Consider the following 22,123-nt stretch of genomic DNA (forward strand, 5'->3'; position numbering starts at 1 on the left):
CTCACAGTACTCCTGGCCTGGCAAAACAGGTTCAGGAGGGCTGGCCCAAGCCTGGGGCCATGTAGCTCCAGGGGGCTGGTTTTCAGACCCTCCATGCACTCTCCTCTCCCTGTACCTTGAACTCTGGCTCCTGGCCCACACATCCTTGACCTCTCATTGGCTAGGCCTGCAGGTGGGTCCGCTCTGTCCTGCATTGATCCCCAAAAGGGCTTTCAGCCCCTCCTCTGCCTTGGTCCAGAGCAGAGCCAGTGAGTGGCTTGCTATGAACTGACCCTAGGGGGAAAGCAAACAAGGAATTTATCACTGACGCATGGTAAGATCTTATGGCCTGATATAGAAGACCAAAGTTGCACCCTGTTCTTGGTTCTTAGCTCTACACTCTGGGAGCTACAGTCAGCGCTATGGGCCCTGGGCTGGGGTCAGCCTGGCTTTTGGGGGACCTCTCCAGCCTGCTCCAGACTTTGCTTCTGTTCGGCTTACTCCTACTGCTGCTAAAGGGGACCCAGTTGTACTGGCGCAGGCAGAGGCTGCTTAGAACCTTCCAGAGCTTTCCAGGCCCTCCTTCCCACTGGCTCTATGGGCACCTCCTGGAGGTAAGCAAAGCCCAGAAGGAAGTATGGGGAGGGGGGAGGCACTGGGACAATATGTGAGAGATCAGCCAGTCCATATGGCCACCAATGCAATATCTACCCCAGTATTAGGTCCTGGCCTCAGCAGTACATTAATTCCATGGAATCCCAGAATCCTGGGCCCTTCCAAGGCCGTTTCATTCATCCATTCAGCATTTGTGTTTTCCTGAGGTGGGAAGGGATGAGAAATGGCAACATAGGGTCAGAGGGTCATCCATCTGGAACTGCAAGGGATCTCAAAGTTTATCCAGTCCAGCCCCCCTTTTGACAGTTAAGGAAACTGAGGCCCACGAAGGCGAAATGACTTAGCATCATAGCTGGAAGGGTCCTCAGATCTTCTCTAACTTAACCCCCTCATTTTATGGATGGAGAGACTAAGGCCCGGGGAAGTTGTAACTTGTCTAAATCAATCAATCAATCAATGAAACAAGCATTTACTACAGACCTGTTATATAGTCAGGCACTGTGTACCAGTACGTATGTATATAAGGAAATACATATGCCTACCAAGTAATGTGGGATGGAAAAGGCACCAAATCTGAGTGATGGGACAACAAGGGGATTCTGCAGTTCATAACTCAGAGAAACACCATGAAATCAGTGGGTCTGAACTTCAGCAAAGCATTGGCCCACGTCTCTGAAGCTACCTTGTGGATAAGATGGAAGGATATGGATTGGATAAGTGGAGAATTAGGTGAATTTGGAGTTGATTGAATGACTAGACCTAATGGATATTGAGGTGGTTTTGGAGGAGGGTCTCTAGTGGGGTGATAAGGACTTTGTCCTTAGCTCTAACAAGTTAAATATTTAATTGACGCCTTGCATGAAGACAGGTGTTAGACATCAGATTTATAGATGACACAAAGCTAGCTGCTGAGAACAAAGGAATAGTGGATTTTCCCCCCTGAGTCTCAGTTTCTTCCGTCTGGTATAATCCATATCCAAGTCCTCACAACATCATCCACTAGTGGTCATGCACCCTCTACTTGAAGACCTTCAGTGATGGTGAATTCTCTTCCTTATGAGGCAGTTCATGTTCATTTTGTTTAATAGAGGAGGAAACTGAGGCTTGAGGGGGCTAAAGTAATTTGTTCATGGTCACATAGTGGGTAAGTGACAGGAACAGGGGCTCAAGGCCAGGTCCATTCAACTTGGGCAAGTATGGTACCTTGAGGATGCTCCTGAGCCCCCTGGTTTGGGGACCTGAGTTTCTGAGACCTGTTCCCAAGAATGGGGTGGGCTGCACTGAGCTGGACAGAACACATAAGTCTTGTAGTTGGGTGCCAAAGACTGGACTTGCAGGTACACTGGGGTCAGTGTCAAAGATACTCCAAGCTGCCTTTCACCCCCAACCACCAGCACATTCTATTGATCTCAGCTGATCTCCAGGAATGAATTAGCCCTGTGACCTATAGTTTGGGTGCTTAAGGGTTAGGGGCAGAACATGGCCAAAGTCAGTTGGTCAGTCAACAAGCATTTATTAAGTGCTTGTTATATGCCAGGCACTGTGCTAAGTTCTGGGAAGATAGATACAAAAATAAAGTCAGTCTCTGCCCTCAAGGAGCCTACAGTCTCATGAGGGGAAGACAACATAGAAAAGGAAGCTAAAAAATGAATGGGGAGGAGAAGTACAAAGGAGCGTAACCGGTTTGGGAATGAAGAAATGGCTGTCCCGGGCTGTCCTCGAATGGAGGTTTGGGGAGCAACTCTCCCATCCACAACTTATTTAGACGGATCCCAGGAGGAAAGGATATGGGTGAGGTGTGAGCACCAGAGTTGATGGGATCTCGCAGGACGATGAGGTTCTTGGGGGCATGATGAAGACCATGGGTAAAGCAGTTTGCCAGCTACCATTACTATCTATGTCACAGAGTGGCTGTGAAGGGAGCCCGCTGTAAACCTGAATCAGTCTGACTGGAGTGATTATTCCACCTTCTTTCTCACACTTACTGTCTGCAAAATGGACCGCTCCCTATCCCCTAGATCCTCATTATTGTGAACATTCCACCCAAAGGTCAAGACCCAGCTCCAACCCTAAATGCCTCCAGGAAGCCTTCTCTGATTTTCCCAGTTAGAAGTGACCCCTCTCTGTCTTCTGAACTCCCATTGTGCTGAGCTTGGGACTCTCATAGGGTCCTAATCACACAAGATTATAGGATTTGGAGCTATAAGTCACCTTAGAGATCATTTACATCATCACTATGTTAGAGATGAGGAAACTGAGCTCCACAGAGAGGAAGCTGGAAGACCAGCCCAAGGTCATATAACTAACTAACAGGTGGCGGAGCCCGGGTCAAGAGACCTGAATTTGTCATTTGTTTTTTTTTTTTTTTAAAGATTCTCTCTCTCTGTCTCTCTCTCTCTGTCTCTCTCTCTCTCTCTCTCTGTCTCTCTCTCTCTGTCTCTTTCTGTCTCAGTCTCTCTGTCTCTCTGTCTCTCTCTCTCTCTGTCTCTCTGTCTCTCTCTCTCTGTCTTTCTGTCTCTCTCTCTCTTGCTGTCTCTCTGTCTCTGTCTCTCTCTCTTTCTGTCCTACTCTTACCGGAAAACAGAAACAAAGCCTAAAAGTAAAAACCCTCATCATAAACATGCCTAGTCCAGCAAAACAAATTCCTACATTGGCCATGCCCCAAATTGTATGCATCTCTGTATTTTTAGTTCACCTCTCTGGCAGTAGGTGAGTGTTAGGTTTCATTTTCAATCTCCTGGATTCAGTGGTTTGTGACTGCATTGATGAGTGTCCTAAAGTCTTTCAAATTGTTTTAAGAGACCTGTCTTTGAAACCTAGGAGATGTTAACTTTAGCCAAAATCACTTAAACTTTTTGAGCCTCAGTTTCCTCATCTGTAAAATAGGGATAATAACTCTTTTTAGTAAAAACTCTTTTTAAGTCTCAGAGTATCATAGAAATGGAAACTGTTTGTTGTTGTTATTTTCTTTTTAAAAATGAATTTTAATTATTTTGGTAAATATTTCCCAATTACATTTTTTAGCAATCATTTTTCAAACTTTTGAGTTCCAAATTATTTCCCTCCCTCCCATCCCTCCCTACTCCTTGAGAAGGCAAACATTGATTTTGATTTTACGTGTGAGGTCATGCAAAATATTTCCATATTATCCATGTTGCAAAAGAAAACAGAATACAGAAAGTAAAAAAAAAAAGTCTCCTTCAATTTGCATTCAGAGTTCATCAGTTCTCTTTCTGGAGGTGGATAGCATTTTTCATCATGTGTCCTCTGGAACTGTTTTACATCATTGTCTCAAACTAACTCTTTCACAGTTGATCATCTTTATAATATTGCTGTTATTGTGTACAATGTTCTCCTGGTTCTGCTCACTTCACTTTGCATTAGTTCATATGTCTCCCTAGGTTTTTTTGAAACCATCCTGCTCATCATTTTTTAATAGCACAATAGTATCTTATCACAATCATATACTACAACTTGTTCAGACATTTCCCAATTGATGGGCATCCTTTCCAATGTCCAATTCTTTGCCATCACAAAAAGAGCTACTATAAACATTTCTGTATATATTGGTCATTTTCCCTTTTCTTTGATCTCTTTGGGATACAGACGTAGTAGTGGTATTTCTGGATCAAAGGACATGCATGATTTTGTAGTCCTTTGTAAATTGCTCTCCAGAATGGTTGGACTAGTTCACAACTCCAGTAACAATTCATTAGTGTCCCAATTTTTCCATATCCCCTCCAGCATTTATAATTTTCCTTTTCTGTCATGTTAGCCAATCTGATAGGTGTGAGGGGGTATTTCAGAGTTGTTTTAACTTGCATTTTTCTAATCAGTAGTAATTTAGAGCATTTTTTTCATGTATAACTTTGATCTTCTTTTTCTGAAAACTTCCTGTTCGTATTCTTTGACCATTTATCAACTGGGGAATGGCTCTTATTTTTTTTTTAAAGTAAATTTGGTTCAGTTCCCCACATATTTGATAAATAAGATCTTTATCAGAGAAACTTATTGCAAAATTTCCTCCCCCCATGTCCCTCTTTTCCTTCTAATTTTGGCTATATTAGTTTTGTTTCTATAAAAGCTTTTTAATTTCATATAGTTAAAATTATTTATTTTACTTCCTGTAATCTCCTCTGTCTCTTCTTTGGTCATAAACTCTTCACTTATCCATAGATCTGACAGGTACATTTTTCCAGATTCCTCTAGTTTACTGATTATATAACCCTTTATGTCTAAATCATTTATCTATTTTTATCTTGGTGTATGGTGTAAGATGTTGGTTTATGTCTAGTTCCTGCCAAACTGATTTTCAGTTTTCCCAGAAATTTTAATCAAATGTTGATAAAATGCAAAAGCTTGGATCTTTGGGTTTATCATACACTAGAGTACCATGGTCATTTATTACTGTGTATTGTATACTTAATCCATTCTATTGATTCACCACTCTAATTCTTAGCTTGTAGCAGATTGTTTTGATGATTACTGCTTTATAATATAGTTTGAAACATGGAACCACTAGGACATCTTTCTTAGCATTTTTTTCATTGATTCCATTGATATTCTTAACCTTTTGTTCTTCCAGATGATTTTTTTTTTTAGTGAGGCAATTGGGGTTAAGTGACTTGCCCAGAGTCACACAGCTGGGAAGTATTATGTATCTGAGTCCAGATTTGAACTCAGGTCCTCTTGACTCCAGGGCTGGTGCTCTATCTACTGTGCCACCTAGCTACCCCCAGCTGCCTCCCAGATGAATTTTGTTACCATTTTTTTCTAGTGCTATAAAATGATTCCTTGGTAATTTGATTGGTATGACAATGAATAAGTAAACTAACAGGTAGAATTGTCATTTTTATTATATTGGCTTGGCCTACCCATGAACAATGAACATTTCTCTAATTGGTTAGGTCTGTCTCTATTTGTGTTAAAAGTGTTTTGTAATTGCGTTCACATAATTCCTGGGTTTGTCTTGACAGGTAAACTCCCAAGTATTTTATATTGTCTACAGTCATTTTAAATGGAATTTCTGTTTCTATTTTTTCCTATTGGGTTTTATTGGTAGTGTATAGAAATGCTGATGATTTATGGGAGTTTATTTTATATCCTAGAACTTTGCTGAAGTTGTTAATTGTTTCAATTAGTTTTTTAGTTGGTTTCCAGGCTTCTCTAAGTATATCATCATATCATCTACAAAGAGTGATAGTTTTGTTTCCTCATTGCCTAGTCTGATTCCTTCAGTTTTCTTTTTCTTCTCTTATTGCTAAAGCTAACATTTCCAGCACAATATTGAATAATAGCTGTGATAATGGGCATCCTTGCTTCACTTCTGATCTTATTGGAAAGGCTTCAAGTTTATCCCCATTATAAATAATGCTCACTCTTGGTTTTAGATAAATACTGCTTATCATTGTAAGGAAAACTCCATTTATTCCTATGCTCTCTAGTGTTTTTAATAGGAATGATTTTAGTACTTTGTCAAATGCCTTTTCTGCATCTATTGATACAATCATTTGATTTTTGTTGTTTTTGTCATCTATATGGTCAATTATACTGATAGTTTTTTTAAATATTGAACCAGCCCTGCATTCCTAGTTCATAGTGTGTGACCTTTGTGGTATGTTGATGTAATCTCCTAGTTAGTATTTTATTTAAAATGTTTGCATTGATATTTATCAAGGAAATTGGTCTATAATTTTATTTCTCTGTTTTTGTTCTCCCTGGTCTATGTATCAAAACCATATTTGTGTTATAAAAGGAATTTGGTAGGATTCTTTCTTTGCCAATTTTTCCAAATAGTTTATATGGTATTGTGATTAATTGTTCCTTAAATGTTTGGTAGAATTAACTTGTGAATCCATATGATCTTGGGGACTTTTTCTTAGGGAACTCATTTTTTACTTGCTCAATTTTTTTTTCTAAAATAGAGTTATACCATTTTGGAGAGCAATTTGGAACTATGCCCAAAGGGCTATAAAAATGTGCATACCCTTTGACCCAGCAATAGCATTTCTATCCCAAAGAGATCATACAAATGGGGAAAGTACCCGCATGTACAAAAATATTTATAGCAGCTCTTTTTGTGGTGGCAAAGAATTGGAAATTGAGAGGATGCCCATCAATTGGGGAATGGCTGAGCAAGTTGTGGTATATGAATGTAATGGAATACTATTGTGCTATAAGAAATGATGAACAGGCTGACTTCAGAAAAACCTGGAAAGACTTGTATGGTCTGATGCTGAGTGAAGTGAGCAGAACCAGGAGAATGTTGTACACAGTAACAGCCACGCTGTGCAATGACTAATATTGATAGACTTAACCCTTCTCAGCAATACAAGGATCTAAGACATCTCCAAAGGCCCCATGATGGAAAATGCTATCCACATCCAAAGAAAGACCTATGGAGTCGAATGCAGATTGAAGCATACTATTCACTATTTTTTCCCTTCTGTTAGGTTTTGTTTCCTCTTTCTGGTGGTTCTTCCTATTGGTTCTAATTCTTACTTACAACATCACTAATGTGACAATGTGTTTAATAGGAATGTGTATGTTTTGTATAACCTATATCAGATTGCACACTGTCTCGGGGAGGGAGGTAAGGAGGGAGGGGGAGAAAAATTTAAAACTCAAAAGCTTATGGAAGTGATGGTTGATAAATCAAAATAAATTAATTAAAAAAATAAAATAATTTAAAAAATAAAATCTAAGTATTCTAAGTATTAAGTATTCTATTTCTTCTGTTAATCTGGGCAATTTATATTTTTTATAGATATTTATTGATTTCACTTATATGGCCAATTTTACTGGCATATAAGTGGGCAAAATAACTCCAAATAATTACTTTAATTTCATCTTAATTTGTGATGCATTTATCCTTTTCATTTTTGATGCTAGTAATTTGGTTTTCTTCTTTATTTTTTAAATCAAATTAACCAAATGGATTATTGATTTTATTGTTTTTTTCATAAGACCAGATCCTACGTTTATTTATTATTTCAATTTTTTAAACTTTCGTTTCTATTAATCTCTCCTTTGATTTTCAGGATTTACATTTTGGCATTTAATTGGGGATTTTTAATTTGTTCTTTTTCTAGTTTTTTTTTTTTTAGTTGCATGCCCATTTCATTGATCTGTTCTTTCTCTCTTTTACTGATGTATACATTTAGAAATATAAAGTTTTCCCTAATTACTATTTTGGCTGCATCCCACAAATTTTAGAATATTATCTCATTGTTGTCATTCTCTTTAATGAAATTATTGATTGTTTCTATGATTTGTTCTTGACCCACTCATTCTTTTGGGTTAGATTATTTAGTTTTCAATTAGTTTTTAATCTATGCTTTTATGGCCCTTTATTAAATGTAATTTTTATTGCATTATGATCTGAAAAGGGTACATTTAATATTTCTACTTTTCTGCATTTGGCTATGAGGTTTTTATGCCCTAATATATGGTCAATTTTTGTGAAGATGCCATGTACAACTGACAGTTTTCTTCAGAGGTCTATCACATCTAACTTTTTAAAGATTCTATTTGTCTCCTTTACTTCTTTCTTATTTATTTTTGGTTGATTTATCTGGTTTTTAGAGGTGAAAGTTGAGATCTCCAACTAGTATAGTTTTACTATTTCCTTTTGTAATTCATTTAACTTTTCCTTTAAGAATTTGGGTGCTATGTCATTTGGTACATGTTTAGTATTACATTACTTCATTATCTATGGTTCCTTTTAGCAAGACATAGTTTCCTTGTTTATCCCTTTTAATTAGGTCTATTTTTGCTTTGCTTTGCCTGAGATACAATTGCTACCCCTGCCTTTTTCACTTCAGCTGAAGCATAATAGATTCTGCTCCAATCCCTTATTCTAAATCTGTATGCTTTTCTCTGTTTCAAGTGTGTTTCATGTAAACAACATATGGTTAGTTTCTGATCCATTCTGTTATCCACTTCCGTTTTATGGATGAGATCATCCCATTCCCATTCAGAGCTATGATTATTAACTGTGCATTTTCCTCCAAATTATTTTTTCCCTGTTCATCCTTCTTTCTTTTTATCCTGTCCATCCTCTAGTCTGTTTTGCTTCTGGCCACTGCCTTCTTTTATCTGTCCTCCCTTTTACCACCTCTCTTTTCTCTCATCCCATTCCCTTTCTACTTACCTGTTGGGTAAGATGGATTTTTATTACCAATTGAGTATGTCATGATTGAAATTAAGGTAACCTGAGGCACAGTGCTCTTATTACTAACAGTTTATTAACAAAGAGTGAATTTGCCAATAAATTGTGACTCAACCTCCCTAGCAGGCTAAGACCCCAAATGAGGGATGATGGGTCATTGTTATAGACAGAAAGAGGAGTCTTAAAAAAAAACAGAAGGCACCATTATAAATGGGGAAAGCAATATGATTAGTTACAGTTAGTAGCACTATAGATGTGGAAGACAAAATAATTGGTTGGAAATGGGGAACGAGAGGCTAGCAATCTTTCTTCCCATTTTGTTACTAAGAAATTCTGATTGATTTAGTCCACTTGCAAGAATAACTAATGATATATAGATAGCAGTTTTCCTCTAATTGGTCAAGGACTGCTAGTGGCATAGAGATAACAGATTTCTTTTAATTAAATCCAGATATTGCCCTTGGCACCCGCTTCTGTCCATTTGGCAAGTCAGATGTTTATTAAAGAGGGTGGTGTTTGGGCTATTTTGGTCTCATTGTTGGAACAACTAATTCACATTGATTAAATTGCCAGATAGCAGTATTATAGGGGAAGGGGCAAGGGAAATGAAGAAGGGAACAAACATTTATTAAGTACCTCCTTAGTACCAGGCACTATGTTAAGTGCTTTATAAATGTTATCTCATTTGGTCACCACAATAACTCTACAAGGTAAGTGCTGTTATTATGCCTATTTTATAATTGAGGAAACTAAGGCTGTCTGCCTTAGAAGTGAAGTGACTTGCTGTAGATCACACAGCTAATTAATGTCTGAAGCTGAATTTGAAGTCAGGTCTTCCTGATGCCAGACCCAGAGCTCTATTACTGCACCACTGTAGCTGCCTCTTCTAGGCTGTCTCAATGTCATTTCTGTTACCCATTTCCTATTTTTGATTTTCAAATTGCTTGTTTAGAGAATTCAGGGTTAAATCTTTTTAATTGGATATTATATTTCCTCTCATTATTATTCTTTCTCTTTTTTATCATTATCAAATTTTGAATTAGCTCTGAGCAGTCTGATGGTCTGCTCGTGCACAGAACTCTGACGCAGACCTAACACACATGTCCATAATACGTCTTTCTTCCTTGTCTGTCAAAATGTAGTCAGTTTCATTCTTTGTGGTCACCATGTCTGGTGCCTAGCAATATTTGTTTTTTTTAAGAAAGTGGATCATTTACAGGTGTATGGCTTTTGTATAAGCTACCAGTCGTCGAGCTCATTTATTTCTCCTGAATCATACCTTCCCATATTTTTCTCCCTGATCCTTACGTTTCCTCTCCTTAGCATTGGGGCCACCAAATATCAGAGTTTATGCTGATTTTATTTGGGGGGTCTTCTCAAATTCTTCATAGATGTTGCCTACAACTGAATCAATCATTCCATCAATTACCAAATGCTTATTAAGTAATCGTTTGTAGTAGGTGATTAATAATGTTGACTATTGACTGTTATTTGTTGGGTATATTGTAGATAGGACTCTTTTATGTATGGGTTGGATGAAGTGACCTCTGAGGTCTCCCCTACCAACTTCAAAGGTCTGTGATTCTGAAGTTGGGGTCATCCCCTTTCTAAAGAAAGAATGGCAAATTTTTTTTTGACTGGGAAAGGGCTTTGGAAATAGTTCCTCCTGATCAAATTCATAGAGGAGCAGCAGACTGGAGGGAACTCGTTGGTGGCCGTTGTTTGTTCTGGGACATAGGCAAAAAACTGTCAGAACCACAGAATCTCAGAGCTGGAAGGGCCACTAGTCCAATCCCCAAACCCAGGCAGGATTTCTCTCAATGACACCCTCGATGAGCCATCATCCCACTTATACTTGAAGGAGAGACATGGAGGAAAGAGTGCTGCTTTTGGGGTCAGAGACCATTGGCTGCCATTTTGCCTCAGTCACTTGCTACAAAGGTGGCCTTGGACAGGTCCTTTCTCTTCTCTAGCGTCAAGTTCCTCTACTGTAAAATAAGAGGGTTAGACTAGGTATAAAGCTCCTTTTGGTTGTAAATTTTATGAACCGTCAGTGGCAGGGAATGCAAGCATTTATTAAGCACCTGTTGTGTTCAGAGCCCTGTACTGAGTGACAGGGGACACAAAGTCTCAGAGACTGTAGTCTCTGCCCTCATGGGCATGCAGGTCTAGGAGAGGGATAGGACACAAATATAGGTAACTAGTTTAAAAAAATGCATGACAAGTTACTGTAGCCAGCATTTATATAGCACCTTATGTATATTAGTAATAACAATAACTAGCATTTATATAGCTTCTCTTATGTACCAGGCACTGTACTAAGTGCTTGATAAATATCTCATTCGATCCTCATAGCAGTCTTAGAATGTAGATCTTATTATTATCACCCCCATTTTATGGAGGAGGGAAGTGAGTCTGAGAGAGGTTTAAGTGACTTGCCCAGGGTCACACAGATGGTAAGCATCCGAGGTAGGATTCAAACTCCAAGCCCACAGCTCTATTCACTGTGCCACCTAGATGCCCATGAGAAGTCTAAACAAAGTTCTGTGTGAGGTTTATGGGAGGAAGTTTTTATTGTTCAGAGGGAGAGGGATCATGAGGAGGTGTGGGCATTGCCTACCCCTGGCCAGACCCCTCTATCCCGAGTCAGCTTGGTTCTTCGTCAGGTCTGGTACCTGTTCCCCCCACCCCTCCCCCAGCTGTCTCTAACCCTGCTCCTATGGCCCAACACCCAGGAGGCTCGGGCAGGACTCTACCAAAGGTCAGCTTCAGCTCTTCTTTGCTTCCAGAGCCCCTGTGCCCTCTTGTCTTCTCCAATTGATCAATCTGGCCTGGGGCCTCAGTCTCCATTGCACAGAGTCGGCTCCCTCGGCACTGACCCCTCCTCTTGGCACCAGTCTAAGCACATTTGCTTTTAGTCCCAGAGCTCTCCCCTTGTGTAGATTTCTGGATGATCTTTGATCTCTGAACTTCAACAGTTCCTTTTATGCTATTCTATGAATTCCAGGAATGAAGGTTCCAAGTTTCACCTAAACTTTCTATCTCCCCCAGTGAGGGTCACAGGGCTCTCTACACAGTAGGCTCATAATTAATGTTGTTGAATTACATCAGACTTTTTTTAATTTAAATTTTCAGTTCCAAATTCTCCCCCTCCCTCCACCTTCTCTCTTACTCACTGAGAAGGCAAAAATACAATGCCTTTATGCATATGAAGTAAATTAGACTTTAAATATAGCTAGAAATAGAGCAAGTTGGATGTGGGATGCATTCCAGTCTTAGGGAATGGTGTGAACAAAGGTAATGAGAAAGGACAGTAAGGTTAGCTTCTGATGTGGAGGGTCCTGAGTGTCAAGCTAATTTTTATCTTTATAGACAATAGAGTTTATGAGTTTTGAGCAAAAAACTGATATGACCATATCTCTGTATATGGAAAACGATTCTGGCAGCTGGTGCTGGCTGGATTGAGAAGAGAGGCAGGCATACGATCTGGAGACCAGTGCTAGTAAGAGGGCGTCCTAGAGTGGTGGCCATGGCAGTAGAGAGGAGGGGATGGTGGATGAGGGAGAAGCTGACCGTCACACTTTTTCACAGTCTTCTTTTTTCCTCAGCCTATGTTCTTCCATATTTAATGGTCAGCCTTAGGAGTCCAAAGCTCTGGTCTGACATGTCCAGTTGAGACAACTCCAGTAGATTGATATCTTATTGGCTTGTTATGCCTCTATCTAGAGTTCCCTTATTTGCTCACTCAGCAATCATTTATTAATCACCTACTATGTGTCAGGCCCTGTGCTTGGCACTAAGTATATGAAATAAAAAATAAAACTCATCTCTCAATAAGTCTCCATTCTAAACAGAGGAGACAACATCTGTATCTATATCTATGTTTATGTCCATATATATCTATGTCTATCTATCTATCTATCTATCTATCTATCTATCTATACGAGAAACTGAGTGGCGGGGTGATAGGGAAAAGAGGGATCAGGAAAGTAATCATTTAGAAGGTGGAGCTTCCACTGAATCTTAAAGGAATTCATAGTTCAGGCACAGATCTTAAGAGAACCAAAGAAATAACATGTAAAGTAAACACCCTTAGGATTTGCCATACAAACAAAGACCTGTATTGTCTCAATAATTCATTGTAATGAAAGCCAGGGACAAGGTCTTGCTTAATCCCTTGCTTCCTCATGTCTTGGCTTCAGTCCTTGGCCGCTGCTTCTCTCAGGAGCCGCATGAGTGATCCTCTTCTCTCTCTAAGAGGCATTGCTGCTCTCTGGATAGAAGGCCACATCCCTAAACTCTCAAACTTAGGGCAGCTTGTGAGACAGTACAAGGCAGGAGCTTCCCTTCTCTGACTAGGTTAGGTTCTGGCATCCTACTGTTGAGGAAATCCTTCTCCTTTCTCTAACTAGGGGCTCAGGAATAACATTGTCCATGAATTACCCCCTTGACCACCTGAGAATCTCTAGGACACTTCACCACTGCCCCACTACTGTTGTCTTTTGGGCTGAGGAATTCGACTTGGGCCTCTGGTTTCTGACCTGTGCTCAGGAAGGGGAGAAAAAGAGAATAGGTGGCCAAGAGCCTGATCAGGTTATACAAGCAAGCAAATGAAGCTGCAAAAATTTTTCTCCCTGCCTGCATGTTCTGTGCTCGTGCTAATTATCTGGAAGAAAGAAGGGTAAAGGTGACAAAGGAGTGAAAAAATGCAAGGCAGGTCTCCTGGCCCACTTTCATAATGTAGGACAAAGGAGAATCCCTCCAGTCCCAACAAAGTCTATCATCTTGAGTCTGTTATGTTCAGTCATTCAGACATGTCCAACTCTTTGTGACCTTGGGCCCCATAGTACATCAATGTTGTCCATAGGGTTTTCTTTGCAAAGGTACTGGAGTGATTTGCCATTTCCTACTCTAGTGGCTTAAGGCAAACAGAGGTTAAGCGCCTTGTAAGTGTCACTAGTGAAAAAATGCTCTCAATCACTATTGATTAGAGAAATGCAAATTAATACTCTGAGATACCACATCATACCTATCAGATTGGCTAAGATGACAAAACAGGAAAGTGAGAAATGTTGGAGATGCGGAAAAATTGAAACACTAATGCATTGTTGATGGAGTTGTGAACTGATCCAACCCATTCTGGAGAGTAATTTGGAACTATGCCCAAAGGTCAATCAAACTGTGCATACCCTTTGATCCAGCAATAGAACTTCTAGGTCCGTATCCCAAAGAGATCATTAAAAAGGGGAAAGGACCCTCATGTGCAAAAATATTTGTAGCAACTCTTTCTGTGGTGGCAAAGAATTGGAAATTGGGGGGATGCCCATCAATTGGGGAACGAATGAACAAGTTGGGGTGTATGAATGTAATGGAATACTATTGTTCCATAAGAAAGGATGAGCTGGTGGATTTCAGAAAAACCTGGAAAGACTTACATGTCACTAGTCACAGCTAGTAAGTGTCTGACACTGTATTTGAACTTAGGTCTTCCTGACTTCAGGCTCAAGGTTCTAGCCACTGAGCCACCCAGCTCCCTCTTTCTCAGTCTAAGCTGACTCATTAAATAACTACAGAGCAGCTCCAGCCATTAAAACTTGTCTTTGTGGAAGATCCAAGGGACGGCTCCAAAACAACCAATTCATGATGGGGCAGCCCCAGGTGTTGAGATTTCATCTGGAGCTGAATCTTGTCTTCTTGCCAAGCTTCCGCTGGGCACGCCTATTGCCCTAGTGAATAGACCATTTAAAGCTCCTCCAAAAGACCCATCAAACTGATCCCTGAACTTCCCTAATTAATGTCCTTTAAACTCGCCCCCCCCCCCCAATTTATAGTTGCAGTAAATCTAGCTGGGTGTGCCTTTGGGCACATTATCCACACTTCTAGAAAGCTCTCTCAGAGACCTGGGAAAGCTCCAGCATCAGGAAATTCACCTGGTGCCACAGATGCCTTTTTCATCACTCTCCCTGGGGGCCTCATTGAGACACTTCCAAAATCAACCCGATATCCTTTAGTGAGGGTGCTGAGCCCTTACAGTCGGGTGGGTGCTGAGCCCTCCTAGTTAGGTGGATGCTGAGCCCTTACAGTCAAGTGGGTGCTGAGCCCTCATAGTTAGGTGAGTACTGAGCCCTCCTAGTTAGGTGGGTGCTGAGCCCTTACAGTCAGGTGGGTGCTGAGCTTTCTTGGTTAGGTGGGTGCTGACCTCCCAAGGTTAGGTGGGTTCTGAGCCCTCACAGATGGGCGGGTGCTGAGCTCCTATAGATCCCCTAACATATAACTCCACAAAGTCAACAAACGAACAATTTTGTAAAGTCTCTCTAGGCTCACATTTGCCTTGGTGTTTGCAAAAGTCTGTTTCAACCCACAACCAATAATTAGGAAAGAAATGTAAAAGTAAGTAAGAGTGGAATGATAAACTAACAAGAAAAGAAAAACAGACAAGATAAGAGGGGGAAAAAACTCCAAGCTTTCTTTCTAAAATGAAAACATTTATTCATTAAGCACCTACTATGTGCTTGGCACTGTGCTAAGTACTAGGGATGCAAAAAGAGGCAAGAGACAGTCTCTGCCCTCAAGGAGTTTCCAGTCTAATGGGGAAGACATCATGCAAACAACTGTGTACAAACTATAGACAGGATAAATAGGAAATCATCACTTTCTCTCTCAGCCTCGGTATCCTCATCTGTAAAATGAGGTAATAATAAGACCTACTTCCACAGAGTTATAAGGATAAACTGAGATAATGTATGTAAAGTGCTTTGCAAATCTAAAAGCACTCTACAAATGCTAGCTATGCTTATTGTCATTCAGTCAATAATTTGATTGATCATTGCAGGAACTCCTGAGCTTCTATTTTGTGCAGGACTCAATGCTCAGGGCTGAGCCAAGGGCAGGGGGCACAGAAAATCAGGCAGACTGGCATCTGCCCTGGTTGCCCTCACAGTGACTGAGGGCTGGAATCTGGTGAGATTGAAATGGCAAATCCCACAGATTAATTGCCCCACTCAGCCCTCAGACAGGCTGGATGGGCCTCTCCCTTCACTTATGGGTGCTTCTGTTGCAGTATCAGAAGGCAGAAGAATTAAAGGTGACAGTGTCTTGGGCACATAAATTCCCTTGTGCCTTTCCCCGGTGGTTCTCTGGGTTCATGGCGTTTCTCCAAATCTATGACCCTGACTACATGAAAGTTCTGCTGGGCAGATCAGGTGAGAGGGGCACCCTTGGGGGTCCTCTAATTTCCCTCCCCCTCAGGACCCTCTTCGAAGGTTCCATCTCAGTTCCTTGACAGGTGTCCTTTCCTTGCCCACTCCGCATATTCTCTATGCTCACCACCCCAGCCCCTCTCATTTTCTTGCCCTGTAGGATCCTCACCAGTCTCATAGGTAATTGCCCCAAGGTCTGGCCCTATCCGCCCTTGGGGAGTTTCTCCAGAGGAAGGGGAGTTTGGGATGGGCTGCCTTTTGGATCATGTGTACCCCTTTTTCTGTGTTTCAGATCCAAAAGCTAATTTATTCTACAGATTCTTGGTCCCCTGGATTGGTATGTTCAACCCCCCAAGATCTTGGGGGCCCCAATTGCTACCTGTGCTCTGTCAAGTCCTTATCCTTCCCCTGTATCACCCTCTTACCCCGGCCATTGCCTTGTCCTGGCCTCTCATTCCCTCTTGCTGGCCTGTTCCTTTCTCTTAACTAGCCTGCTGCCTGTCCTCTCCAATTCTGCCTCTCCTTGTTCAGAAGCCTTCGTCAGCTCCCCAATGAGGACTGGGGAAGATCCAGTGGAATGATATTTGTACAGCACTTAGTAGAGTGCCTGACCCTTGAGAAATGATTGTTTCCTTGTCCCTCCGTTCCTCACTCCAGGGTAAAGTCCACACTTCCCAGAACTCCTGCAGAATCCAGACCCCACATCCTTTCCAGGCTCGTATGGTCCCATCCTCCCCCTAACATTCTCTGCTACTCCAGCCAAACAACCCCTTTCACCATCCCTTGGATATACCCTGGGCTTTCTCATTAAAGCACTTTTATTCATCCCTTTGCTGAAATACCATTGCTTTCCTCCTCCTCCCCCCAAATCCCACATTTCTGGTTGTAAAAATGCACAGGGCACAATTCTTTTATTTAATCATTTATTTATTCCACAAATACTGGCTGAGCTCCCACAACGTTCAAGTTTGGGCAGGAGGTGTATGTGTGTTTGCGTGTGTGTGTGTGTGTGTGTGTGTGTGTGTGTTGAGAGAAGGTGGTATAGGAATACTTATGTTCTCTGTCATTACAGAGAAATCATGGTTTCTGAGAAAAGATACGAGATGTACCCCTGTTCCATGTCAGGTAGGATGTAAGAAGGGCTGAAGGAGAGTGTTGGGTGGGTGCAGAGGAGAAAGAAACACCTGCCAGGCAGGAGGAATCGGAATGCAGTCTCCAGCAGGGAGGAGGTAACATGACACTTGGCCCCTGAAGGGTGAGTAACACCCTTTTTAGCAGAAATGGGAAGAAGGCATTTAAGTGTACAGAATAATGTCAGTAAAGGGTCAGTGGTAGGAATGTGTTCAAGTTTCTCCTTAGAAAGTCCTCCCATGCATTCCCTTTCCTCAGACCCATTTAGACCCTTCAGGCCCTCTCCACGCCTCATCTTTGACCCTTTGTCTGTATCTCCTGGACTTAGGTGAAGGGTTACTGAACCTGAATGGGCCAGTCTGGTTCCAGCACAGGCGACTTCTTACACCTGCCTTCCATCACGACATCCTGAAGCCTTACGTGGCACTAATGGCTGACTCTGTCCGAGTGATGCTGGTGAGTCTCCCCCAAGGGTGCCCCTGTGCACAGGTGGACATACAGACCCTCATGTGCCCATGCACACCGACACACACACATGCACGCACAGCCCACGCCTTGTGATACTTCATAGAATCTTAGAGCTGGGACTTCAGAGGCCAGCTCGCCAACCCCTCGTACCTAGACATGAAGCCCCACTACAGTGTCCAGTAAGAGGTCACCCAGCCTCTGCTTGCAGACTTCCAGGGAGAGAGAGTTTGTTGATTTCCTCCTGAGCCATTACCCTTTGGGGTAGTTGTTTTCAGAAAGTCCATCCTCATATAACACATATGTGTGGTTGGGGAGCAGGGTTTTTGGTGATGGCCACCCCCATCCCCAGATGATGCTTCTCTAGGCCTCAGGTACTGTTTATGGACTGGCCCCAGTCCAGGGGGTAGGAAGATGATGGGAGACAGGAAGGCAAATGGGAGCTAGCGTCTATGCTTTTCTCTGGTCCTAAAAGACTCATTCAGAAGTGTTAACTCAGTGGTAGGCACCAGCTCTGCCTGAGCCTTGAACTGAAGAAGCGGAATGGAATTCAGTCATGGTAACTGGGTGAGAGTAGAAATGATTGCTTAAGGCAAGTAGGGAGGTCCTCACCATTGCCTGAAGGGACATTTTATGTCCAAGGAAGGGCTGTTGGAGCTGAGACAGACAGTAGGAAGCAAGGAGCGGCGATGAAGCAGTGGAAATGGGGGTGGAGAGGAGCAGTGGGTAGTGTCAATTGTGACCACTGTGAGGTGAGATCAGTGCATTTAGGCATGAGAGCTGAAGAGGACTAGAGCCTGAACAACGTGTCAGCATCCAGGCAGTCTCGGGGCCAGACACAAACCAGGAGAGCAGGGGGTAGTCATGCAGGTGAGGGGTCATTTCGTAGGCCCTCCTCGTTGCCCCCCATTCCTAGGAAGAAGTTAGTATTGAATCAAGGAACACCTATCTTATTAGCAGAAAGCTGCTTCCCCAATATAATCACATGCCTCTGGGGGGACCTGACCTTCCCAAGACCTATTGTTCTGGCTATTCTGTGAAGGAGTGGTCCTTGGTAAGGGTAGCACCCTGCTCAGGTTAGTCCCTCAACCTGCATTTGCATTGGTATGCTGCTTATTCCTCCTCCTCAGGGTTCTACTGGAGTTAGATTTCTAGTACTGTTGCTCATGAGCCCCCACTAGTGAGCTACCCACTAACAATCAGGCAGACTTATTTAGTTTTTAGCAAAGGTATTTACTAAGATGGTATAACAAGAACAGTAATTACAAAAAACTTTCTCCTCCCTAGTCTGGGGCACACTCTCCTATGAACACACATAATACCCATGGAGAGAGTGGGCACAATATTAAAGCACAAAAGTAGCAAGGCATACATGTAAAGAACACATGGGACAAAGGGATAACTCACAACTCTCTGTTACAGTTAGTCCTTTGCCCCCTTCACAGGGTCCCCATGAAATTCCCCTTAGGCCCGACTTTCACCTGGGCTCTGAGGGTCCGTGCCTTGTACAGTCCATAGCCAGCACTTTTCTCCATCATGAGGGGCCACGTTATCTGATTCTGTCTTACCTCAGTGGCTATTGCTCCTGGTTGGATTATGTTGTTTTCTACCACTCCAGTCTCTTTGATCCCAGCTAGATGCGCTTACTGTCTGCTACTGGTTCAATCTCTCCAATGACATGGTCAGTGGATAGAGTGAGAAAGAAAGAAACTCAGCTCCTCCCCACCACCACTATCACCAAAGGTCAATACCCTACAAGGGCCGTGGTTCCAACTCTCATACAGAGATTACCCAAAATAGAATTCTTCCGTTTTTGACTGGCTCTACATGACTTACCAAATCTGCACTGCTTTGTTATTTTTATAGGTAGCCCAAAAGGTGTGACTTGACCTCCTCAACCAATCATATGATGCTGCCTGTATGGTTTCATCTGCGTTTTGTCCAATGATCAAAACTCCACAATCTTCTCAAATAAATTATGAATTTATGTTTACATTTGGATAGATCGGTTGATTGATTCTATTGAGGTATCTGGGTCTTTTGTGATTGCATTAATGGAGGTAGAACCTTATCCTTACACAAGGAAAAGGGCCAAGTACTTTTTCAAGCCTAAAGAGAAGTGGTGAAGAGAATTCTCATCCCCTCCCCTCCCCCAGAGCCCCTTCTTCCACTATCCCAAACAGTCAGAAGGTAATTGAGCATCAGCAATAATTGTGATATTGCCGAAGATTGATTGCTTCATAGACAGTTGCCTCATAATACTTACACCTGAACCAATCAGTCAACAGTCACTTATGAAGTTCCCAGTATGTTTTAGGCACAGAGAAACAAAGGCAAAAACAAAAATAGTGCCAGCACCTTAAGGAGCTTATGTTCTATTGAGATGATAGAACACACGAGCTAATAAGGAAATATACACTATGTTCAAAACAAATAGTGATTTGGGGGGCACTAATAACTGGAGGGATGATGAAAGGGCTCCTGAAGGAGGTGGCACCACAGATAATCCCTTGAGGGACCTAGGGGTTCCAGAAACTTGGCATGAAGAGACAGAGGATTCCGTGCATGAGGGACAGTATATTCAAAGCTATAGGGACAAGAGATAGAATATCATGTTTCAGGAAGAGCAAGTTTGGCTAGATTGGGGAATGCATGAGAGAAAATTACGTGTAATTTCTTTGGAAAAATAAGCTGGGGCTAGATTGTGCAAAGTTTCCAATGCCAGATAGAGGAGTCTGTATTTTATCCTAAAGAGAATTGGGCAGCCACTGGATCTTTTTTGTTATTCTTTTTTTGAGGTTGGGTCTCCCTATCTCTCCCAGGCTAGTGCCAGACTCTTTGCTGACACTCAATTGGGTTTAGCCCTACTCTAGCCCAGAATGCCTGGGCATAAGTGATTCACCAGCCTCAGTCTCCCCAGCAGTGGAGACTACAGGTGTGTACCATCTTACACAGCCCCACTGGAACTTTTGTGAACAGAGGAGTAATATGGTTAGCCCTGTGATTTTGGAAACTCATTTTGGTAGTTGGGTGGAGGATGGATTGTAGAGGCAAGGAGACCAGTTAGGAAGCTATTGCAATAATCCAGGTATTGAGGACCTGAACTAAGGTGGTTATGTTATTAGTAGAGGGAAAGGGATAGATGCAAGATATGTTTCAGTAATGGGATAGAAATGACTTGGTAATTGATTCAATGTGGTGTGTGGGGGTGTGTGTGAGTGGAATTGAAAAGTTGGGGATGACTCCTAGGTTACAGACCTGAGTGATTGAAAGAATGGTAGCACCTTTGACAGTAATAAGGAAGTTAAGAGTAGAAATGGATTTTTTTGGGAAAGATGATGAGTTCAAGTTTGGACACTTTGAATTTGAAACACCTGTAGGACATCCAGGTGGAGATATGAGACTGGAACTCAGGAGAGAAGCGAGTATCAAGGAGAAGAGAGTGACTGAGAGTATCAAACATTGCATCAAAAGGGATGGGGACTGAGAAAAGGCAATTGGATTTGGAAATTTTCTGATTTTCTTATTGCTGTTAAGGGTGCTACTGTCTTCCCAGTCATCACAGGATCACAACCTAGGCGTCATCCTTGACTCCTCAATCTGTCTAACCCCCCCTATATGCAATCATTTCCCAAGTCCTGTCTTTTCTACCTTTGAAATATCTCTGTTAACATTTACATGTCACCCTCTCTCTTCTGACACTACCACCACCCTGGTGTAAACCCTAATCACCTCATGCTTGGACTATTGCAATAGCATGCTGGTTGGTCTGCCTGTCTCAAGTCTTATTCCACTTCAGTACATCCACTACTCAGTTAAATTAATCTTCCTAAAGTGCAGGTCTAACCATATTACTCCCCTATCCCCATTCAATCAACTCCAGTCACTCCCTGTTGCCTCTAGGATCAGATATAAAACCCTCTGTTGGCCTTTTATAACATGGCCCCTTCCTGCCTTTCCAGTCTTCTTATACCTTATACCCCACTATCTACTCTGGAACCTACACTGGCTTTTTTGTTTCAGTTGAGTGGTAGGCATTGAAGCCTGATTGGAATTGAGAAGAGATTAGATAAGAAAGTGTAGGCACTAGGTGGAGGCAGTTTTTCCAGGGAGTTTGGCTCTGAAAGGAAGGAGAGAAGTAGGATGATGCCTGGAGAGAAGGGTAGGTCCAAGAGAAGGGTTGTTACTGTTTTAAAGGATAGGGTTGATCTGGACAAATTTGTATGTGGCAGGGAAGGAGAGCAGGAAGCCCTGAAGGGGCAAACTGCTGTAGGAAATAGGAGGGGATGGAATGAGATTAAGGGGTTGGCTTGGACCGGGAGAAGGGCTACTTTCTCCCCCAAGACTGGAGCAGAGTAAGAGAGAATAAGAGATAATGCTGCAGTGATTCAAGGTGTGGAACTAGGTAGGAGAGAAAGCTCAAGACTGTTAGTGAAGCACGAGGAAAGATCCTCAGCTGAGAGGAGGAAGGAGGTACTGTTGGAGGAGGTTGGTGGAGAGAAGAGAAGGCTTGGGACAACTGCTGGGGGGAACACTTCAGATCTGAATGGGAAAGAGTAAGAGG

At 42.1% G+C, this 22,123-nt stretch overlaps 1 protein-coding gene across 5 annotated transcripts in view; it reads left to right on the top strand.

Annotated features, from left to right (window-relative positions):
- Positions 1-253: 253 nt before the first annotated feature.
- LOC114024847 (cytochrome P450 4A6-like) overlaps positions 254-22,123 on the top strand; it is a 32,779-nt gene continuing 10,909 nt past the window's right edge. For 3 of the 5 annotated variants that reach the window (XM_027838047.1, XM_027838048.1, XM_027838049.1), the window contains exons 1-4: positions 254-593; positions 15,825-15,966; positions 16,256-16,300; positions 17,423-17,550. In XM_027838047.1, the coding sequence (XP_027693848.1) occupies positions 402-593; positions 15,825-15,966; positions 16,256-16,300; positions 17,423-17,550 (507 nt within the window). In that variant the 5' untranslated portion in view covers positions 254-401. Of the gene's footprint in view, positions 594-9,435; positions 9,475-15,824; positions 15,967-16,255; positions 16,301-16,729; positions 17,089-17,422; positions 17,551-22,123 lie in introns of those variants that run through there. The other 2 variants (XM_027838051.1, XM_027838050.1) reach the window with 2 other exon arrangements.

The sequence above is a fragment of the Vombatus ursinus genome, unplaced genomic scaffold (assembly GCF_900497805.2).
Source record: "Vombatus ursinus unplaced genomic scaffold, bare-nosed wombat genome assembly UNPS02014825.1, whole genome shotgun sequence".
Classification (NCBI taxonomy): Eukaryota; Metazoa; Chordata; class Mammalia; order Diprotodontia; family Vombatidae; genus Vombatus; species Vombatus ursinus.